This window comes from Wasmannia auropunctata, unplaced genomic scaffold (assembly GCF_000956235.1).
Source record: "Wasmannia auropunctata unplaced genomic scaffold, wasmannia.A_1.0 LD336106.1, whole genome shotgun sequence".
Taxonomy (NCBI): Eukaryota; Metazoa; Arthropoda; class Insecta; order Hymenoptera; family Formicidae; genus Wasmannia; species Wasmannia auropunctata.
Window position 1 is genome coordinate 4,837,856 of NW_012026784.1, and position 22,996 is coordinate 4,860,851.

At 43.9% G+C, this 22,996-nt stretch overlaps 3 protein-coding genes across 5 annotated transcripts in view; 2 read left to right on the forward strand and 1 right to left on the reverse strand.

The window, feature by feature from the left end:
- Positions 1-62: 62 nt before the first annotated feature.
- LOC105453352 (dnaJ homolog subfamily C member 1-like) lies at positions 63-2,690 on the reverse strand. Of its 2 annotated transcripts, none has more exons than XM_011695239.1 (7): positions 2,193-2,690; positions 1,963-2,064; positions 1,667-1,885; positions 1,319-1,569; positions 900-1,209; positions 647-825; positions 63-498 (listed from the first exon to the last, which is right to left on the reverse strand). In XM_011695239.1, exons 1-7 carry the CDS (start codon positions 2,337-2,339, stop codon positions 459-461), a joined length of 1,248 nt encoding a protein of 415 aa, XP_011693541.1. In that variant the 5' UTR covers positions 2,340-2,690; the 3' UTR covers positions 63-458. The 2 variants fall into 2 exon arrangements, with proteins under 2 accessions (XP_011693541.1, XP_011693536.1); XM_011695234.1 differs by having other exon boundaries at positions 607-825; positions 2,193-2,685.
- A 735-nt stretch (positions 2,691-3,425) lies between these two features.
- Positions 3,426-21,013, forward strand: LOC105453377 (vacuolar protein sorting-associated protein 13D). 2 transcript variants are annotated; one of them, XM_011695282.1, is made up of 25 exons: positions 3,426-3,626; positions 3,696-3,909; positions 4,223-4,413; positions 4,551-4,782; positions 4,955-5,151; positions 5,270-5,431; positions 5,519-5,756; positions 5,861-12,708; positions 13,022-13,172; positions 13,245-13,473; positions 13,552-13,795; positions 13,904-14,272; positions 14,751-14,939; positions 15,020-15,343; positions 15,474-15,666; positions 15,758-15,940; positions 16,100-16,330; positions 16,823-16,849; positions 17,262-17,422; positions 17,596-18,210; positions 18,294-18,476; positions 18,555-18,926; positions 19,007-19,119; positions 19,208-19,640; positions 19,806-21,013. In XM_011695282.1, exons 2-25 carry the CDS (start codon positions 3,813-3,815, stop codon positions 19,905-19,907), a joined length of 12,084 nt encoding a protein of 4,027 aa, XP_011693584.1. In that variant the 5' UTR covers positions 3,426-3,626; positions 3,696-3,812; the 3' UTR covers positions 19,908-21,013. The 2 variants fall into 2 exon arrangements, with proteins under 2 accessions (XP_011693584.1, XP_011693594.1); XM_011695292.1 differs by lacking the exon at positions 16,823-16,849.
- Positions 21,014-21,222: 209 nt separating this feature from the next.
- Positions 21,223-22,996, forward strand: part of LOC105456834 (tumor protein p63-regulated gene 1-like protein) — a 2,875-nt gene continuing 1,101 nt past the window's right edge. Inside the window, exons 1-5 of the mRNA XM_011701160.1 lie at positions 21,223-21,495; positions 21,635-21,842; positions 21,931-22,107; positions 22,448-22,555; positions 22,846-22,979. Of these exons, the coding sequence (XP_011699462.1) occupies positions 21,420-21,495; positions 21,635-21,842; positions 21,931-22,107; positions 22,448-22,555; positions 22,846-22,979 (703 nt within the window). The 5' untranslated portion in view covers positions 21,223-21,419. The remainder of the gene's footprint in view (positions 21,496-21,634; positions 21,843-21,930; positions 22,108-22,447; positions 22,556-22,845; positions 22,980-22,996) is intronic.

Sequence of the window (22,996 nt, forward strand, 5' to 3'; positions counted from 1 at the left end):
ACTCAGTCTTCTTCCGAGAAGAGGGCATTGTTTTAAGATTATACGTTTTTCAGTCTTTCCCCTCTTGATTAATTATTAAATTTATTAAATAAATACATTCTCGATAACATTTAATAAGATGACATAGGAAAAATTTTCCTATTTAATTTATTCTTTCCTCTTAAATTTATCTCCGACTTATAATAACCGAGTTTGCTCACGGGCGCATATTCATGTAACATGTAACACGGTTGACACACCATTTGTATTAAAAAAATCAGTATGAAATTTATGATCTTTCAAAAGAAAGACGAATTGATATTTTTAAGTTTAACCAGAAAATATTACTTTTTTCCCGCTTCCGCGCACTTATGGTACTGTTCAATAATACTATTTCTTGGCTCGACGGTACAAAGTACATTTTCGAGAAAACAGGATTCTATACAAATTGAACTATTGAGATTGCTGCTTCTTTTTCACTAATTCCACCAATTGTTTATAGCGGACTTGACATTCTTCCTGTAAATAAACAATATAATTTTGAAATTACAACAATATAGATACAGAAAAAATTCGATTTACAAATTTTTATATAAATTTATAAAGACAGATACATAAGTAATGCACCTTTGTCTTCCCCTCGACACAATTTGCAATTTTTTCCCACCTATCTACAGATGCACCTTTGGGATATTTCGTCAGAGCCGCTTCTAATGCCCTTTGCTGCTCTTGACTCCACTCAGTGGCGCTGACCGTATTTTCACTGCGAGTCTTAATCTTCTTCGGTTTTTCGTCCGCAGAGACTTCCTCCACCGATTCGGCAGGCTTCAAACCTTCCTCTTTCACCTAACGATACAGTAAATGCGACTCAACTTTCATAGTCGATTTATTAAGAAACAATTTAATTTAACGGTAATAACCTTTTTAGCCATGTGCGTAACTTCCGTGACGGTACGATTCATAACGCTCGCGATTTTCTCCCACCGTTCTGGAGTCCCGCCGGGATACTTCTTCACACATTTTATCAGTTCTAATATATCGTTGTCGGTCCACAAGCCGCCGGATACCGGGACGGTCTTGTCGTAGACGTGATTCGTGTAATCGCAGTCCTCTCTCTTTGTAGTTTCCTTAGAATTATTACCGCTTCTTTCCTGCGGAGTAAAACCAGTTCTACGTTTCCTGATAGTACGCGTCGTTACTTCAGGTTCAGGCTGTTCGTTCTCTTGTGCTCTGGAACAAACGTTCAGGTATTTATGAAGAATATAAATTATAACGAGCAACAAACGTTCGGATTTTTATGAGAAATATCAATTATAACGAGTAACAACTGTATGCTTACTCTCTTAATGCCTCCTCTTCCTCTTGCTTTCTCTTTTCTTTCCTCTCTTTCAAGAGTTGAATGACGAGACGAATTGAAGAAGGGATAGCTATTATAGAACCTATTATCCACTTTGGTAACTGAAATGGAAGAGTGTTCCACATAGTTGGAGTAGGAATCTTTTCTAAAATGTCAGCCAAATCTGGAATGTCTATCTTGCTCTTTCTATTCTTTTTCTGCATCTTTTGAAGTTTGCTACCTAATACTTGTTCCTGTAATCGTGCCATAGTAAGTGTTAATTTCTATATTAATCGTATATATATATATAAAAGAAGCATGGTCTCTTGATTATAAGAATATGTTACTCACGTAAGTGTACCGTTTTTCAAAGTACGCCGCCCAAGCTACGAGATATTGCCCTATCGTGATAACTGTGAACAGGATAACACTCATCTCCAGTAATCCCATTTTTCGGACGTGACGGTAGTAATACACCGCCGATCGCCAATTTGGCAGTCCATTAACGAGCACATTATCGTACTTTTGCCGTTTCCCGGGATCTTTCAAAACGTCGTAAACGGCGACTAGCTAAAAGGAGAATTCAAAGTTGTCAGATATCAATTCAAGAAGCATAAGCATCTTACGTCTGTCCGTTTGTAAAGTACCTTTCTAAACTGCAGCTCCGCATCCTCCGCCGGGTTTTTGTCCGGATGCAGTTGCAACGACAGACGCCTGAAGGCCTTCTTGATCTCCGAGGCGTTCGCGGACTGAAGAGAAACAACAATTTATGTCAATCAATCTCTAATCGGAGCTCGCCGCTCCGCGCGCAATTACACACGACATCGCCCTAATGTATATGTACGTTCGAAGTTATATATCTGCAGGGAAGGTATACCTGCGTAACGCCCAGCACATCGTAGAAATTTTGATTGACCTCCTCAACGACGTCGAACACTTCCAGCTCGTCGTTGTCCCACGCGTACGAGGACCTGAACACGTCCAGGAAGCAGAGGACCCCGAAAACGACCAACGGCAGATTCATCTTCGTTCCTCACCGCATGCAGACATAATTACGATATGACACACGCGCGTCTCTACCCGGTGCACCGCGTGAAAATTCGTGTCCTAGGACATAATGTCGCTCCTTCACCCTGGGTGATCGGTCGCAGCGCGCTCAAGAGAGAGTCAGGTTAGAAATCCTCTTTTTGCCGCAGGTGCCACATTGTCAGATCCGCTCGTGTCTCGCAGCAGTCGCCGAGATTAAAGTCGGAATCGTCGAACACGGTCGATACGCGTGGAATCGCGAGAATCGACTCGACCAGATGAAGAGCATCTCACAACGCGTGTTCGAAAACAGGCTGGACTACTGTCAGTAAATAAAGTAAAATTATTCTTGTATTTTTTTTATGTATTTCTTCCCACACTTTTTCTTCTTTCTTTTTTTTCTAATAATAAAGTTTTCATCCTAAAGGCTAAAGGTCACATCAATCGATCAAGATCAAAGTACGTAGATTAATATAATGGCATTGAAAATTACTGACGCTGCGTTTCGTTTCTTTCATCGATGAATCACGATGAATTATAGCTAACGAGGAAATGAACAAGATAGACTCGCGTAAGCATAAAAAGCGTAGATTCTTATTATATGTCTAAATAGGTATTTTAAACATATTAAGATATTGTAATAATAGAATGAGAACAAATTAATGCTAATATTATAGATAAATATATTATAGAAGGTTGCGTTTTATTTGAGAATATAATTTCCCAGTAAACGAAAATGGATTAAAAATTTTAATTTTTAAACGAATTGAAATGGATTGGTTTTTATAGAAATATATATGTACATATTCATTCCTCGAAGGCCAATATGTGTATATGATTTAAAATTTTAATTATCCACTTCCGTTTACATGGGGTTGCGTATCATCCAGCAATTTTTCTTCTAATAACGACAATGACTAAGCAATGACGAAATATTTTTCATTTAATAAAGTACGTAAGATAAATATGTATTGCGTATAAAGTCAGCAAGTTAATTTTGAAAATTATGTCATCATCAGGATTTTCGACGAATCGGTAAACACTGGCGCGCTTTACGGAAGTCTGATTGGTAGACGAAAAGATATAAATATTTTTCTATTGCAGAGCGATTTCGATACGTGACGTAATATTGTGCTTTTCGAACGCGAGCAGTGGTTGTCACGGTTGTGTTGCTAGTTGCACGGCGGTCATCAATTGGGGAAACCGTTATTTAAAATGGATCTCGAAGTCGACGGCGAAACACGAATTTTTAATGAGGAACGCAACGACAGTCGAGTCACGAGAGGTACCGCGCGTCCGAGAGTCGGGCGCGAAGCGTCGGAACGCGTTAGCTTTACGCGCTGTTATTTCGCAGGTTCCGAGAATTCGCACGGGATATAAGAGAGACCATAACCTATGAGGCCAACTGCACTTGTGCGCGTTCACGCAGATATTTCGGGCTGGACAGTGGCAAGGGTATCGCTCGATCAAAATGTTGGAGGGACTCGTCGCGTGGGTGCTGAACAACTACCTCGGCAAATACGTGGAGAATCTCAACACGGATCAGCTGAGCATCGCCTTGTTGTCGGGTGAGGTTATGTCGCGCTACGCATTTATCGTCCCCGCTGCCACTTATATAAAAGCACTGTATACGCGCTATAACATTTGTTCCGGTATCATTCGGTATAATACATATTTGAACGAGCATTTGTTAACTATATTTCTCATGTGTCACACAGTGACGGTGTACGACAAGTGGGTTTATTACTTGTGCATCTTCTATATTTTTAATTCTTTAATGTTATTTTTATGCAAGAGTCAATTGATGTTATAATATTTATACGGTGCTACCGCAGCTTTAAATTGTTTTTTTTTTTTTAACGAATGTCTCTTTTACATCAGGGGAAGTTGAACTAGAGAACTTACCCCTGAAACGCGAGGCTCTGCGTCACATTGGGCTGCCGATGGAAATCAAGGCAGGGTTCATCGGTAAAGTCAGATTGCAAGTACCGGTCAGGCAAATAAGGACCGCGTCGTGGGTGATAGGTATAGAGCAGCTCTATTTAGTGGCGGGACCAATTAATTTGGACGAGGTAAGATATTGTGGTTTTCTATCTCCCGTCGTCTTAGAATCTTGATAGAATCTCGTTACTTTTGATAGATTATGTAAAGTATGAATTTTTATGTTATACATTTCTCAAATAACGAGTTTAAAAACAAATATTTATAGTATGACAACGAGGCGGAGGAGCAAGCAATATTAGAATATAAACTCAGTCGGCTAGATGCTTTGGAGGCCAGATGGAGAGCCGATATAGAGCACGATCCTGGTTATTATGCTTCGAGTTACAGTTCCTGGCTGAATTATGGCACGTCTCTAGTAACAAATATCATCGAAAATTTACAGTTGAATATTAAAGATGTTCATATTAGATATGAAGATGGTATTACACTACCAGAAGGTAAGCAAAGAGTCATACGCATATATGAATATAATGTGAATAGAAATTTATTTAAAAAGTTATTTGTTAAATGAATTTTTAACTTTTCAAAATGTATTTGTTAAATTTTTAATATTTTCATATTGATATTTACTATGTTTTTGATGACACTTGATCTTTTTTTTATATCTAGATAATGGCATTGCATTTGGCATTACAATTGGAGCGTTAACTACTCAAAGTTGCGATGCCAGCTGGATACCTAGTTCCACATCTTGGAATCTTACGGATGCGTCGTTTAAATTAATGGAACTCGATAGTCTTTCAGTTTATTGGAATCATGTGAAAAAAAAAGAACTGTTCGGTGGTCTTAATCTAGGCGATCTAGCTGTAAGACAGAGCACAATGTGTGCGCAATAACACAGCGTGCTAGTTATACTTTCATTTGTCTATATTTTATGACAATATTATTTTGTAACCATGATAGATTTTTTTGTATGATTTTTAGATTGCCATGAGTAAAAACAAGATTCATCGGCACATCTTATCGCCTGTGAATGCAAGAGCGCACATTAAGAGGGATCGAACTGAACGTCCATTGAGGTCTATTAATAAACCGCGTATTGTAGTAGATTTGCTCTTGGATGAAGTACCATTATTTATAACAGATGTGAGTCTTACAGATAACTATACGTCTATACTGATATACGATTAAATATGATTAATTCATTCAATATAACGAATTATACTTTTATAGCTTCAATATGAAGAGATGGTCATGTGTATCAAAGAGCTTGACCGTATAGATCGTCGTAAACAACAGTGGCGTTGTAGGCCAGTAATCCCCGTTAAAGAAGCTCGTAAAGAATGGTGGAAGTATGCCGCTAGGTGCCATCTCGGTAGAGATACGCTCAAACCGAGACCATCCTGGAAACATGTACATCTCAGAGCCAAGGAGAACGTTTCTTACGTTCAAGCGTACACCAAATTGTTAGGTACAAATGAATATTTTTAAATAGTTTTTTAAATAAATTTTGACAATAGCGTTCTCTAACGAAGAAAAAAAAAATTTCTTTTAAACTTTTTTTCTCTTTGCTAGGCTCACCTACATCGATCTTACCTCCGGAAGTTAAAGCGTTGAAAGAAAAGGTCGAGAACGAGCGGAATTTCGACGAGCTTCGGGTGTTGAGGGAACTGGCTATGGAGAACGTGAAACCTGCAAAGTCGCAACAAGAACCTAATATGAATGTGCCACAGGGACGCGGCATGCTCGAGCAATGGTTTCCACAGTGGTGGGGCTGGTACTCGAAGACACCTCACAGCAATAACGGAGCGCAAAACGGGAGTAGCTCGACCACTTTCGACGGGGAACTGCTGGACGTTTTGGCGGACACCGTGAACGATGACACTCTGCTGCGTCGCGACGCAGTGTTCGGACAGTTTAATTTCGCGCTGGTGCAAGGCGCGGTGTCGTTGTGCACCGCGAAAGACGGGAGCAACGGCAGAAAGACTGTGATAGAGTTGAAGTTCGAAAGAGTGAACCTGAGTTACGAGTCGCGACCCAGATCCGGCTCGCACAAGTTCTCGATCAGTTTGGGCGCGTTGTACCTGCACGATTTTCTCACGGAGAACTCCACGTTTCCTATTCTGGTGCAGCCCCAAGTCGCGTCCAACGGCGTGTCCTCGCGCGTTCGCAACTCCTCGGAGAAACTGACGAAGACGCCGCATCATTTGTTCGAGCTGATTTACGAGAAGAGACCGCAGCATATTAATGTGGATCATTTGTTGCACATGTACTCGCAGTCTTTAGACGTTGTATACAATCCGACTGTGATATATTGGTTGATAGATTTTGTATGCAAACCGCATCGATCGGTGTCGTCGAATCAGCGGTTCCAGGCGATGAAGCGTCGCACGAGGAGGCAGTTGATCAAAAACTGGGAACAGATCTTGGACGGCGACTTCGTATACCGTTCGTCCTGGGACCTGCAGTTTAAGATCTCTGCGCCACAGATCTTACTGGTGGAGAGCTTCGTCGACTCCAATGCGGCCGTGGTGATGGTCGATTTCGGCAAGTTACATTTATCGAATAATGGAAATCTGAATCAGATAATACTGAAAACAGAACCGATCAACAGTGACGACGACGACGACGACGAGAGATTCGAGACACCTTGCTCCACTCCACCCGGAAGTCAGGAGAACGGTTCCCTACATGATTTTCAGGGCCTGTCTGAGACGGAGTTACACAAGAAATTGTACGATCAGTACGCCATTGATTTAGTAGACCTGCAGATTTTAGTGGGTAAGACAAAGGATAACTGGAAGCACGTTCGCACGAGAGGCATGTCGAGCTTGCATTTTCTCGAACGTTTCAACATATCGTTGCAAGTCGAACGACGTGTCTTCACTACTTCGGATCCTAATTTCCCATCGGTCACGGTATCCGGTAATCTACCGAGACTGGTTGTGCACGTAAACGAGCAAAAAGTCGGTGCAATACGCCTAATTTATAACTTACTGTCGAGCTTCTCCAATTCAGCCGGTATCCCGCAGACGGAAGCAGTTAACATAGAGCCGAAAAGTCCTAGGAAGGAGGAAAATCTGGATCGTTCTTTAAGCCATGCGGTGATGGTGCAGTTTATCATCGATCAGATGGCCTTTGAATTGCAGTCTAGGGGTCGCAGCGTGGCGGAGCTGCAAGTGTCCGGCGTTCGGGCAGCCCTCAGCAAACGAATGGCAGATTTGAGCGTCTCCCTCTCCGTCCACGGTCTGCTCTTGGTCGACGCTCTTCAGGAATTCGGGCCCGATTTCGAACTGCTGGTGGCCAGCCACAAGCACGTCGGCATGGACAGCGTTTCCGGCAGGTTAAGGGATTCGGAGCCGACGTCGCCTATCTCGCCAGAATCGCCCGAGTCGCCAGACTCCACGAGACCGCCGCGATTGACTTCGCCCGTCGCCTTGACCAATGCCCTGTCCACTTTAGCGAGCAAAACCAAGACGCTGCATTCACCCAAGAATAATTCGGCGGTTGGCCTAGAAAAATTGGATTCAGAAGCGCTGATCGTCGTGGAGTTGACGCTGGTAGACGACCCTACGGAAAATCTGAGAATGGCAAATATACAATTTAATAATCTGGATATCATCGCCAATCAGGAAACGATAGTGGAGCTGCTAGGTTTCTTTCAGAGACTCTTGCCACTGCAGAAATCGCGACCGGCGTATGTCGCGAGCCGAGACGATTCTTTGTCCAGTCAAAGTACAGAAGTGAAGTCGATGTCAACGAGAACCGAGATCACCTTTGACTTTCATCGCTTGAACGTGCTACTTCTGCGCGCGGTCGTGCAAGACAATCACTTGGTGGGGCAGAAAATCGCCACGGCGACCATGTCGGATGCGCGTATACAGGCGACATTGGCCGCGAACACGTCAATCTCGGGCTCCCTCGGCGGAGTACAGGTTCTCGATCAAACGCTAACCGGGAAGACTCATCAACGGATAATCAGCGTGGGTAGGGATCCTCTGGCGGATCCGCCGCAACATCCGCTCGAGCACTTCAGTAATCTGTCTGACCAGCCAGAGGCGTTCAGATTCGTGGCCAATCGCAGCACCAGGCAAGCCAGCGACGAGGACTGCGTGGAAATCGATCTCGATCTCACGATACGCGTGGCCAGCGTGTGGTACACTCATGCGCCGCATCTGATATCGGAATTGCGGTCGTGTGCCGACGAGTTCAAGCAATACCTGAGCAACTTTGCGCGGCAAATCAGCGCCGCAGCCACCGATATGGCGATCGGTCTGGTGAACGCGGACGATTGGACTATCCCTCCGCGTAAACGGTTGCCGAGCGTCTCGGTTGATCTAGATAACGCGAACGCGCTTTCGCTGCGATTAGACGTGCTGCTGGAAAGCCCGGTACTCGTGATACCGCGTTCCTCGCATAGCAGGCAAGTATTCGTTGCTCATCTGGGTACAATGTCGCTGCGACACGAACCCCACTTGGGATCCATGGCGAAGCACAAGGTCACGCTGGAGGTGCGCGACATGAATCTGTATTCCCTCGAGGTGTCCGCCAACATTGGGCAGTCGCAAAGTAATCTGCCGAGAGCCGAGGAGATGTACTCGTGCAAGGAGTTCGGCAAACCGATACTGCACGACACAACGCTGAAGATTCTGGTGGAGAAGCAAAACACCTTGACGCAGAGTACGAGCTTCCTGCTCGATGCCGGCGAATTTACGAACAACAGTCCAATCGTGCAGGTGCACGGCGCCGTGATAACGCCGTTGAAGGTGTCGCTGTCGCGCGGCCAATACGAACAGTTACTCGACACCACTCACCGATTGTTCTCCATGCCTGCCGTGACTGCCACGGCCGCGGTATCGGAATACGACGATCTCGACGGGATGTCCGACTACTCGGACAAGCTCGATCTCTGCGTGAAAGTCTCGTTCGAGCTGCCGATCCTCAGCGTGGAACTGAAGCAGGCGCACTCCGAGCAGCCGCTGGTGGAGCTGTCGATGCGCGACTTCATCGTCAAGTATGACAAATTACATCGAAACGAGTCCAGCGTGCAGGTCGCACTGCGCTCTCTGCTGATGGAAGATCTTCTCTGCCCGGTCGGCTCGCGGCATCGTTGCATGATGCAATCGTCGGCGCCCGCGCGCGCGAAACTGCCTACGGGCGCTTCGAAATCGTGTCCGGATCTCGCGTTCGCGCGACAATACAAAAACGCCTTCGGACGTGGCAGTCTGCCAGACCGGTTGGAGACCTACACTCTGTACGACGCGATACCGGCGCACTGGCGCAGGAAGCCGGCGATCTCGTCGGCCGACACGCCGACCACGCCACCGCCGTCGCCAGGCGGTATCACCAGTGAAGAGAACTTGGTGCTAATGAGCATCACCATGACGCGTCCCGAGGAGAACGGCCGCATCGCACCGGAAGATCGGTACCATCGCAAAATGGTAACCGTGGACTTCAATTGCCTGGACTTAGTGATAAGCGTGGAGTCGTGGATGGTGGTGTTTGACTTCTTTGGAATTGCAGGCCTGTCCGGGGCGGCGGATGACGAAGTCGCCGCGCATCGAGCCACGCCGGACAGCGACAGCACCGGCGTGAGCAAGGTAGACGACAATTTACCGGTGAGGTCGGAAACGGAGATAGAAGTGAGATCGTTGACGCTGGTGCTGACGCAGCTGGAGCGCGAGATAGCTAAGGCGAATGTGTCCAACGCCAGTATGCATATCCTTAAGACGGTGGACGGCAAGACCAAGGTATCAGGATCGTTGGGCTCGATGTCGTTGCTGGATCTGACGCCGCACGGCCGATTCTACCGCGAGAGATTCCTGTCGTCCGGCAGGAAGGCGCTCAACTTCCAGTACTCGAGCTACGCCGATTGCGAGGATCGACCACACGACGCGCGGCTCAAGCTAGAAATGTCCGCCGTGCATTACGTTCACACGCAGAGATTCGTGGCGGAGTTGCAGGCTTTCTTCGGCCATTTCTCGCAACTGTGGAGTATCATGCGGAATCTGCGGGCCGGCGTCGGTGCTGTCATCGATATGAACAAGCGTGGCACGCGACTGTCGTTGCAGCTGCACGCCGGCGCGCCGGTTATATTGCTACCAGTGAGTTCCAGGTCCGACGAAATGATTCTGCTGGATCTCGGAGAGCTCACCGCGCACAACAGATTCGACACCTCGTTAATTGTTCCGGACTGTTTGCTGGACGTGATGCTGCTCGAGCTGGTCAACATGGACGTGTACGCGGCGCGACGGCTGAAATGCGACTCGAGCTTGAACGAGGACGCGGACGCCTTGATGGTGGGTGGTTTTCTCATCAAGAAGATGGGCTCCTCGTTGCTCACGGAAAAGTGTCATCTGAAGCTGCGCGTCGAGCGGAATCTCGACACTTACATCAGCCGCGACATCCCCGATCTCAGCATACATGGTATACTGTCGACGATGGACTGTGCCCTGGATCCAGAGCAGTACATGCTGATCCGCGGTCTCCTCTCGTACAACATCGGCGAGAATCTGGACGATCTGCGCCTCCTCGTGCAAGATTTAAATCACACGGTGGAATACGCGATCCCGAGCGCGGACAATCGCGCGAAGACGTGGACCCGATCCTGCATAACTCTCGAGCTGGTAAACGTGACAGTGAAACTGCATCCGAGTCACAACATTGCAGCGCTCGCGTGCATCAACTTCATCAAGTCCCGACTGACGCTGGACTCGCTGAGCGACGGTTCACAGGACATCGATCTGGTGTCGCAGGAGATCCTCATTACGGACACGCGTTTTCAGAACGAGCCGGTTGATCGACAGTGCAACGTGTTCACGCGAATCCTGCAGCCGCTGAGAGACACGACCGAGGCCGCGTCGCAGGATCGCGTCCAGGCGGAGGTACATCATCGAAAGCGTAAAGCTTACTCGGCTACTACTATTCTGCTGCACAGTATGCGACTGACCGCCATCCTGGACTGGTGGCAGGCCGTGCGAGACTTCCTGCTGTTGAACTCCCCGGAACCGGACCCTATACCCGGCGCCGTGCACGTGTCAGTCGTCAATCAGGAGGCCGAGATCGTCGACACCGCCGCGGTCGCCGTGCCATTTGAACTGAAAATCAACATCACGGACTCCGAGCTGGTCATCGTCGAGGACACCGCGATACTCGACACCAACGCCGTGATTCTCAGGACCACCGCCGTCTTGTCGTACCGCTCGACGCCGCAGGAAGGCGAGAAGCCGCTCTCCTGCAATCTCTCGCATTGCGAGTTATTCTCGTGTATCCTGGGCCTGGAAAACGAGACCGCCCTATCGATCATCGATCCGGTCGGAGCGAGCCTGGATCTGACTCAAGACAGATGCTTGGAGATTCAGCTGCAGCCGTTGTGCGTGAGACTGAGCTACCACGACGTGACCATGTTCTCCAGGATGCTGAGCTCTCTGCCTAAACAGACTTTATGGGCGAAGCAAAGATCGAGCGAGGTGATGATGGACAGCGGCCAGATGGACAACCAGGTGTTGAAGCTAATCACTTTAGGTTTCGCAGAGGCCGACTGCAGAATTGCGTTGGACCAATGTGATGGCCAGCTGGACGATGCCGCTTTATGGCTGACACAGAACGCGGTGCCGATAAGCGCCGGGGCGATCGCAGCGAGCGACGATTCGGTTTTTCAAGCTATAGAATTACAGGTGTCCTGCATGCGGGTCTGTATCATCGACGATTGTCGCGACGCAGACGTACCGCTCTTGGAGATCACTCTGGCGGACTTTAACATGCGGAAGATGAATCTTCAGCCCGGCTTACTGTCAGCCACTATCGGCGTGGACTATTACAATCGAGTGCTGAGCGGCTGGGAACCATTTATCGAGCCTTGGCGAGCGACTATCGAATGGGAACAGATATTCACCAGTTCGTTTGATCCGAAGAGACTGCACGTGTCTATCAACTCCTATGATTCGGTGAACGTTAATGTCACGCTGACGCTGGTGGAACTTGTGCAGCTGGTCAAACACAACTGGACGCAGGATTACTATCTGTCTAATGGAAACACGATCGTCACTAAATCGGCGACAACGGGACAGGTGTATCGACGTCGGTCGCCCTTCATACCTTTCGCCCTGAAGAATGACACTGGCTGTCGGCTTTGGTTTAAAACATTCATCGCCACTGCGGACGAGACGATAGACGTCAGCAAATCGACATCTCAAGCGAAAAACATCCTCGACAAAGATAACACGTGGATAGAGGTGATTCCAGGAGACACAACGCCGTTCACGTTCGAGGGGAGAGGTAAAATGAGGCATCACGCGACGCATATTGTTAGGAGACATCAGATTGCGGTTCTGGTCGAAGGATGGAAGCCGGTGGATCCTGTGACCGTCGATCGTGTGGGCATTTATTTTCGACATGCGAATGCTGATATTGCCGGATTTCAGGTAAACACATTATTTTATACTTGTATTCCTTGATTTTAATTAAATTAAAACAAGCAACATTATTTATATTTATTGTTTTGTATCTCTCTGTATTTCTTTATTCTGTCTGTATTACATATTTTTACGATATTTTTTTATATTGTCTGTATTACATATTTTACAAAAATTTATAATTATTTTGTAAATTTCAATTTTTGCCTCATACTTCTTTACTCGCGTATATTATGTATGTTTTTAGTAGCTCAAAGAGAATTTATTTTTAAATATTATTAAAATACTCTCATAGTAATAATAATAATTTGTTCAATTTTAGCCGATCACACCGAGAGCTAGAGTCGTGTTTGCTGTGGAATTGGAAGGATCCGCCAGAAAATTAGTTACTATTAGATCAGCTCTTCAGGTGTCCAACAAGCTAGCTCATCCGATCGAGATTAAAATGGAGAAATCATTAAACCAACTTGGATGTTAGTTTTTTTTATCTTTCACAATTTATTTTTAACGATGATTAGCAGATCTATATAACCATATCCTTTCAGACTTGTCGCTGACTTCAACCAGCACTGGAAGAATTCTGCAAGTGCCAGCGCAATCAGTGATGTCTGTGCCTTTGACGCACACCGGGGTGCAGATGTGCTTCAAACCGCTCATCTCGAACTACCTGTTTCAATATTGCATGGAATCGGTGGACTGGACGATAGTTAAGAAACCGTTGGAGGTAACGGAGAGCTATGTCACTTGCCGGACTAATCAGAACAATATATTCAGGTATGCGAAACGGAGCTCTTTCCTCGATAAAGCTAGCGAAACTGTGCGAAAACTTGATATTATTTTCTCTTACCACAGGATGTGCGTGGCTGTAAGACGAAACAATTATCCACCTGACGGTATACAAGTGTTGCCGGCACACACGATCGCTGTAATGGCACCCGTAACGCTGACGAATCTATTGCCATACGAATTGATGTATGAGGCAGGTGTAGAAGGCGGCAGAATTGCGCCTGGCTGCAACGCGGATTTACATTGCGCAAATTTGAACGAGCAACTGGAAATTACGATTCAATTAGATGGTTATCCAGGATGTGGAGTAGTAAGTATATATGGCAACTAATAATAATTGTTTTGTTTTGTTTTACACGAATTGTTTTACGTCGAATTTCTTTGATAACTTTATTTATTGCGTTTTAACGCATTTCAGATAATACTGCCATCAAACAGCTCTTCTTTCACCGCTCGTCTTAAATTATTGGATTCTGCCAGCAGAATGCTTTACCTACAGGCGACTGTGGCCATAGAAAAAGGTGCCGCCGTGCAAATCAACGTCACCGCACCTTATTGGATCATAAACAAGACTGGCTTACCGTTGGTGTTCAGACAGGAGGGAGTCGCTATCGAGGCGGCGGGACAATTCGAGGAGCACGAGAGGGCAAGGATGGTAGCGCCGTTGCTATTCTCGTTCAGCGACGAGGAGGCCAGTAGAACTTTATCGGTGAGGATCGGAACGGAAGTTCATCCTCATGGAATACCACAGTGGTCTCAGCATTTTCATTTGCAGCCCGGTATTCACGTAAGTATATCACATAATGTCTTTAGATTTTTATTGTAACAACTCTATTATTTTCACAATTAATATACATTATTAATATATTATGTATCATATTATACATACAATTAATATATTATATTGCATATACATGTATTTTTGTATGTTTAACTTTTTAATAATTATATAATTATAAATTACTTATCATATAATTATTAGATCACTTTTGTGTGATGCGTACAAGAACAAATTCATGCAAACTAAAATACAAAGTATTTTAATTATTTGAGTTAAAAATAATTACCGTTCGTATGAATAAAACATTAAAATAGATAAGAGTCAAGCCAATAAACGAGCAAAACTTTTTTGGCTAAATAAATTATCAGTAAATTATTATTTATTTAACCAAAAAAAGTTTTGCTCGTTTATTGACCTGACTCTTATCTATTTTATTATTTTAACTATTCCTATGACGATCATACATTTACTTTATGTTTTATAGGTTCATCGCTTGAGAATCAGTTTGCGCGATGGCAGACCCGATATAGTTTATTTAATTAGCGTGGCCACTCGTGCGGCAAGAGGAAGATACAGAGCCACTACAGTGGTTACATTATCACCGAGATATCAATTGCACAATAAGTCATCTTATACATTAGAGTTGGCTCAGAAATGTTTTACGACGACTATCGTAAGTTTGTTACAATCAATTACGGCGATATAAAAAAAAAGTGATAACTTTTGTTGCTTAATGTGTAATATTGATTTTAGTCTCACCCAAATGCCCAGGCAACGTATATAACGACTATGCCCGACTGTCACATGCCTTTTCATTGGCCACGACTCGATAAAGATTTATTGCTCTGCGTCAGGATCACCGACGTTAAGGATTGCATGTGGTCAGGCGGCATCAGATTGGATGACAATTATTCATTGACCATTAACGTCAGAGATATAACAGGGAAGATGCATTTTCTACGTGTCGATGTAGTGCTGCAGGAAACCACCTTCTTCGTTGTATTCACCGATGCCGATACTATGCCACCGCCTATAAGAGTAGACAATTTCTCGGAGGTTCCTTTGCTCGTTAATCAGGTATATTTGTATCTCGTTCGAATTCCGCGTCTAAATTACGATATTTATACCGGCTTGCTATTATTTTTATGAAATTTTATTATTATTTGCTATTATGCTAATTATTTAATTTGCTAATCTGTTCGTGTAGATCGGAGTTCGCGACAATCTGCAGTGGACCGTGAGACCCCATTCATCGGTACCATACGCTCTGGACGAACCAATAAAAACTGCCGGTTTAGTGCTGACAGCACCCGGAGGCGTGACAGCCTCTTACGATTTAAATATATTGGGAGAGGGTAGAGGACTGACTTACGAAAACTTTATTTATATCGCATTCACTGGTACTATACTTTAAATAAAGATGAAACAAAAAATAAAATACGTATACATAATTAATAAAAATATTAATTGCCCGTGCTTTTATTTCGACAGGCACCTTCAAAACTGATACCGATCTTGGTTCAGGCGAAAGCAATTTAGATCCGCTGGATGTAGAAACTCAAAGATTGGTCTTGGAAGCCGGTTCTGGCGGTTGGGTTGCCCTTCGGAGGAAACAGTACGGCGACAGAGCGCAACTTTGGAGAATGACCGGCGATGGACAGTTGCAGCACGAAGGTAATACAAGAGTATCAATGAAAACAATCATTTTCAACATAATTTACAAATGTATTTGTGTACACTTCTTGTACACAAAAGTGTACAATTTTTGTACACAAAAAGATAATCATGATAATGTACCATGTTTTTTTTATGTACATAATTTTAATGAGACAGGCTCCAGTCCACCAAGGGACAAACATTCGAAAGCTCCGGACACGATATTCGTTTTGGACATAGCAGGCACCGCACCGCAGCCGTTCACCTATTGCGCTCTCGCCCTGAGGAAGCCGGACCCCAGGCGACGATCGACGCAGACCTGGCGGTTCACCGACGACGGACGTTTGTGCTGCGCGCATAAGAATATGTGTGTTCAGTCGAAAGACGGCTTTATGGGACTATACGAAGGTTGGGACGCTGCTTTCATTTGCACGCATTTGCTGATTCCGCTTGATTAAATCGAAACAAGAAAGTTGTCCGCGAAAGTTGTGAATTTCTTTTTATCACACGCTTCATCGTCAGATATACTTTGTCATTTTTGCGTTGCTTTGAATTTTTTGATTGGTTCAACATATCCTTATTTGCGAGCTAATTGTCATTTTTAAATGCGTGTGTGATACAAATCTAATGCTTCTGCCTGTAAATGCGAAGCATAAGAGGTAGTAAGTTGAGCGTACGGTATCGTTGGAATTGGCAAAACTGACTTGAGCATTCAATGAAAAGAACGATGTCAGCTGCGCGACATTTGTCTTACGATATTATATTTTTTATATTCTACAGTTTTGTCTGCCGATTATCTAAATTGCATTCGTTGTTGAGAATTCTCTATTTTTTTTTTCTTATCATTCCTTTCTCGCTGTTTACGACTAGAGAGACCTAAATTGATCATGAATGTTGCAGGCGGCAGTGTCGCCCGTTGGCAAATGTGTACGTATAGTTTCAGAGTACACATTAAAATCGGCTATTTCCTTACCCCGAGCTTAATACTCTGAGCCCATAAGTATTATATGCTATAATGTATCTATCTGCTTGTTTTGCCCCTTTTTTTATTTTTTTTTTCTTCGTAAGCATTGCACACATCTTTCTCATAACGTCAAAGCGCGATAAAGAAAAAGATATGTCTCTTTCTAAATAAAGTCCACGAGAGAAGGAAAAAACATTTTTTTCAGAATAAAATTCTAACATATGAAAATACAAGTTGCCAAATAACTTGTGAGTCAATCACGGCGTTATCGTACTCTGGCGTACAGTGCTTTTGCATTCGCAAATTTTTTTTAATTGTACAATTGTATCGCGCGCATTTTCACGCGCAGTAAAAGGAACGCCGCTGTTTTTGTAGGGAGCGAAGCTGTACTGGGCCCACAGACACACGGTAATCCACCGCCCATCGAGCAACGTGTGGGTAGACAAAAGTTGCGACCGGGTTCTGGATTCTTATCGATCAGAGTGACCACTGACGGCCCGACTCGCGTTCTACAAGTTTTGGACATCAAGGAAAGGGTGTGTAACACGCCGTATCTTTACCGTATCTACTATTATTTACTTATTAGTTTCATTCACTTATTAGTCACTTTGCTAAATTATTCTAAACGTCATTCACATGAGAAGTGAATCTCTCGCACCAAAAATAAATATGAAGTTAATTAACGCTAAGATTTCTTTGCACTTTACAGAAGAAAACGTTCGCTTTACTCGAGGAACGCGATTGGTCGCACATCGCCGTAAGTCATCGGCCCACCCAGATCGACGCCGATATTAAAAAATTGGATTCCAGCGAATTAAATCTGGAGCTGAACTTACCGACCGGCCTCGGATTGTCCATCGTGTCGCAGAGGCCGGTAGAAGAGCTGTTGTTCGCGCGGCTGGCTGCTATCTCCTTAGATCTCGTGCAGACCCCATTGAACACCACGTTGGATCTGAGCGTCGCCGACGTGCAAATTGACAATCAACTGTTCGAGGCGCAGTGCACCTCGGTCTTGTTTGTGACACGGTCGTCCCGCACGGAGGACGAGTACCGACCCGCTCTTCATTTGGCGGTGGAGAAGTTACAATCGAAGAATCAGAATGCCGAGATATATAAACATGTCATAGTGAGTGTCAAGCCCCTGTGCGTGCACCTGGAAGAAAAATTTATCCTGAAACTGGCAGCGTTTCTCGGAATTGGCAAGTCGGAGCTGGAAGTGCCAGTCGACGAGAACGATTTCAAGGCGCAAAGATTTATTTCCGAGGTGTCCGCCGCACACGCCAAGAGATATTACTTTGGCGCTCTGAAACTCGTTCCGAATCAAGTACGTAAATCTCGGCTCTGTTGGTCGTTTCATAAATTAGCAACGCATTACTTATTCGCACATGAATTTTTTTTCTTTTTAAGGTAAAACTCAGCGTGCTCACTACGACGAAATTGCCACATCATCTGCAGGCTGTAAAGAGGAAATTAGGATTGACTTTAATTAACTTTGAAAATGCCACTATCGAGTTGGAGCCGTTTGTTAAAAAACATCCTTTCGAGAGCAGTCAATTCCTAGTTCATTCCATCGTAAAGCATTACAAAGATGTATGACAATTATAGATTTTAATATATTTTCTTTATTCGCTTGTTTATTGATTTAGTGAATCAAACATGGTATTTCAGGAGCTGAAGTGGCAAGCTGCAGTTATTCTGGGTTCCGTCGATTTCTTGGGAAACCCTCTTGGATTCATGAATGACGTCACAGAAGGCGTTTCTGGCCTTATCTACGAAGGCAGCGTGAAAAGTCTAGTGAAGAACGTCACGCACGGTATTTCGAACTCGGCGGCGAAAGTGACGGAATCTCTGTCGGACGGTTTGGGAAGAGTGATTATGGACGAAAGACACGAAGAGGCGAGGCAGAGAATCCGGGCTAACACCACGGGAAGTAGCGACCACTTGGTAGCCGGTTTAAAGGGTTTCGGTTTCGGGCTACTTGGTGGTGTCACCAGTATATTTAAACAGACGTACGACGGAGCAACCAGCGAGGGTTTTCCAGTAAGTATTTTAAAATAAATCTAGTTCTTTAAATAATTTAATTTAGAACTTGAGGATAACTGGACGATGTAAAATCTCAGGGCTTCTTCGCGGGTTTTGGAAGAGGCGTAGTAGGCACAATAACGAAACCCGTCGTTGGTGTCTTGGATCTGGCAACGGAGACAGCTAGTGCTGTACGAGAGACAAGTAGAAGGTAGATATGATTATATCATGTTATAATCATAATTGTGTCCCTCTGTCGAATATTTCTTCACGTCTAAATAAATTTTTCTCATAAACAGCGCTCATCGCGCAATACCAAAGCGTGACCGGCCGCCGCGTGTCGTCAGCGGTTCTACCGGATTGCTACCGCCGTACAATCGTCAGCAGGCTGAGGGCCAAGAGTTCCTGTACAGCATTAACAATCGCGACTACTCCGAGCTCTTCGTCGCCTACGAGTGTCTGTGCAGCGGCTCGGAGAACCTTAAAGTGCTGGTGTCCAACGAGAGGGTACGCGTCATCTCGGGCGGCACGAAAGCGGTGGTGACCCAGGTCAGCTTGGCGGATCTCCTGCGTTGCCAGCCGATGCAAAAGGTTCAAAGCAACAACGTCATTCTGCATTACATAGAGTTGATATCCAGATTCGACTCGTCGGCCGCGGTCAATCTCGACGGGTTGGCCGAATTGCTGAGACGGCCGAAGGTGCGCTGCGACAACGAAGAGGTGGCGAAGCGGGTAAGTAAATAATCGCAGAACACGAAATGTAATTTCAAATTGGTGCCAAGCATTTCTCTCTCTCTCTCTCTCTCTCTCTCTCTCTCTCTCTCTCTCTCTCACCTCGCGACAAGCGGTCTAACGCATTATATCCGTTCATTAACTCGCTTTCCTCACATATCGTAGGTATCGCAGCAAATAAATTATGCCAAGGGGATGCACGAAGAGCGAAGTTTGACGTTGTCGTCGTCGGATAACATGTTGGACGACGTGCAGCACTACAAGTAATCGAACGCACGACCACAGTTCGATCTTATTTCTGACGCGTTTCCAGGATATTCTCTCTAGTCAAATTTTTAACTTTATCTCGTAGAACGCACGAGAATCGGTAATGCCTTAGTTAACGACGCTTAACGTTAAGTTTACAAGAAGACTGATACGAATTATCATAAAAGTAATAATTGCTCGTCAATATATATAAATGAGACGCATAAAAATCGTTCGAGCATAATCAAATTCTAATTTCGCGTTTTGCAACTGCGGTACAGATGGCATAGAAACTTTTTTGATACGGATCGATAAGGTGTAAAAAAAGCGTAAAGTAGTCATATAGGAGAGATTTTCTAATCGTGTACATATGTAATACGTGTACATACATGTACAATTCTACGCGCGTGCAGGATGTTCCGGAATCACCGTTCTCGATGAGGCTGTCTCTTTACAGTCAATCTTCAGCGAAAGTCACAAATGAGAAATTTTTTACCTCAGTAATGGAGCTACGTATTTTATTATGTGCTTCGAGTTTTAACTACTTGTAATTCAAGATCGGCGCTTTCAAAAAAGTAGATTTTTCTTCTATGTCGGTTCGGCGTCCAGGACGCAAAGATTTTGGGACGCGTCGTGTCTGTGTACATATATAGGTATTAATGGAATCGTGAATTACTTATTTACGAAGGGATGACCTACTTAAAACGCAATACTTAGAACCAAAGCATGCTTTTAGTATATACAGTGTGTACATTCAAGTAAATACAAATATCGTAGCACGTGTTCATTCTTTTATATATATATATACATATCTGTTTTTAGTTGCGCACATCTTTTAGCCGTTTGCACATTTCATTTTGCAATGTCTCAAATGTACTTTGTGTACAGAAAACAGTCCTCGCGTATGTACGAACACACAATGTGTATAACAATTAACGAACGTGTAAATCTGTACAAATGCATAGATTAAGTCAGCTGTATATTTAAGTACTTTTGTAAAGCTGGCGTACGAGATGTGAAGATAATATATGTTTGTAATATACATATACATATATATAAAATGTTGATACTTGTTAAGCAGATTAATAAATGTTACAAGTATGACAGTGAAGTTGGAGACAAAAGGACTTTGGCATTACATTCTAGGGTACTACAATACGACTGTTATAAAATTAAAATCACGATAGGAAAGTCTCGGGCGTATTTTTTAAATCAACGTCAAAAATAAAATTCCGTGGTACACCGTGTGCCGTGAAAATAATAGTCGGAAGTAGAATATGAACTTGACTGGAGAATTTATTTCTCGCGGCGAGATTATTGCTTTGATTTCGATACTTCGGTCTCTCGCCGCGCGAGGTCACTCAGATCAAATGTCATCCTCGGATTCGATCGAATGCGTGTGTGTGGAACTTTGAAAAGAGTCGGTGCCGTCTGACGGGCCGCTTCTGTCGTCGCACGCTTGTGCCGTTGTGATTTCCTGTACCCTCCTGATACATGTAACGAGGATCCGCCGTTGACGAACCGCCCGGAGACATGGAAGAGACATGTCTGGAGGAGGGACCTGCGGTAAATTTCGAAAGAGCCACCCTAGAAATCGCTAATACCGACCGTGAGTTTCGCCGTCAGTTTTTCTCGGGGGATCAACAACAATAATTTCTAATAACCACTGATCACCACTGATTCTGCAAGAGAACATCCGAGAGGATAAATTTCGTCGTCTATTACAGGCATTTTTTTTTTTATTTCAGCCGTCAGACCGTCGGAGAACGTGGACGACACGTCCGCGAAGCGAAATTCGGCCTCGAGAAATGTGTGCAATGTACCGTTCAAGCATATAGATGTTCATACATTTTTCACCGACAGGAACGAGGTCGTGGAAAGAGCGATAAGCGATTGTACGGAGAAGCTGATAAAGGAAAATAATGACGAGCTTGTCGGAAGTTGGCTTCTGACCGAGTGCGTACCGTATCAGAATATTAATGGACAAGCCTCCATATTCTTTGTTGTTATAATTTTACATTGAAAAATCTATTTGTTTTTTAAGGATAAGCCTATGGGACACGGAAAAGGAGAGACTCGTGCTATTAGCGACGAAAGCCCTCTATTCTGTGAAGTACGATTTTATTTCCCTAAAGATACTTGACTTTAATCGAGTACCCATATTGCTGTTTGATACAGTAGTTGCGGGAGATTTGATTTATCCAAACTCTTCTCTTGCACCGTGAGTATTTATGATATTAATATATAGACGTGTATATATATATCTTTTTTGTATCATAGAAGATTGTGTTGTAATATTAATTGCTATTCTACAATAATACTGTACAGGAAATTTGAATCACATTAAACAATTTGTACAAAGAGTTTATGTGGTAAACACAAGTTTACAATCTACAGCTTGAACGAGATATTTTTGATAACATCCCTTTTTCATGGAGATTTATAACGAGACATACATACAGCAAAAAATATTTGTTTAATATAAAATAGAAATTGCAGCTTCTATGTTCTTGTCTGGTGTATATTATAAATATTATTCACGTTAATCTAATATATTCTAGACGATTAAGTGGATTGGCAGAAGGCGTGTCGTCTGTAATTCATTGTGCGGTACGTCAGGAATGGTCGTCTATCGCAGGTTGCTCTAGTCTTACTCAATTTGAGCCTAGGTATACAGCTTTGTTATCTGTTAGCACTAATTTTCCATTCTGTGTTGTCAGCTTGCCTTTCATTTTATTTTTATCGCTTCTTTATTGTATTATTTTATGTATCTGCATTAAACATTTGTTTTATACGCTTTCTGTATGTTTACGTTATGTGCAATTTTTATTTTATTTTAAAACTCCGTCAATTTTGTTGCAAAAGTTAAAGTACTGTAAGAGATGTATACGCATAAACAAAATTGGGTTTCATGCCTATATATATTGGAATGTCGAAACAGGATTTTTTAATTTTTCAGAAAGCGGCATATGTCGGGAATAAGAATTATGTGGAACAGAGGGCGGCCCCTGCCTCTTATAAAAAAGTGGAATCCGTTTACGAGAGATATACCATGGCTCACGTATGCCAGTCATCCATTGTTCTGGTACAAAGGTAAATGTTAAAATCGA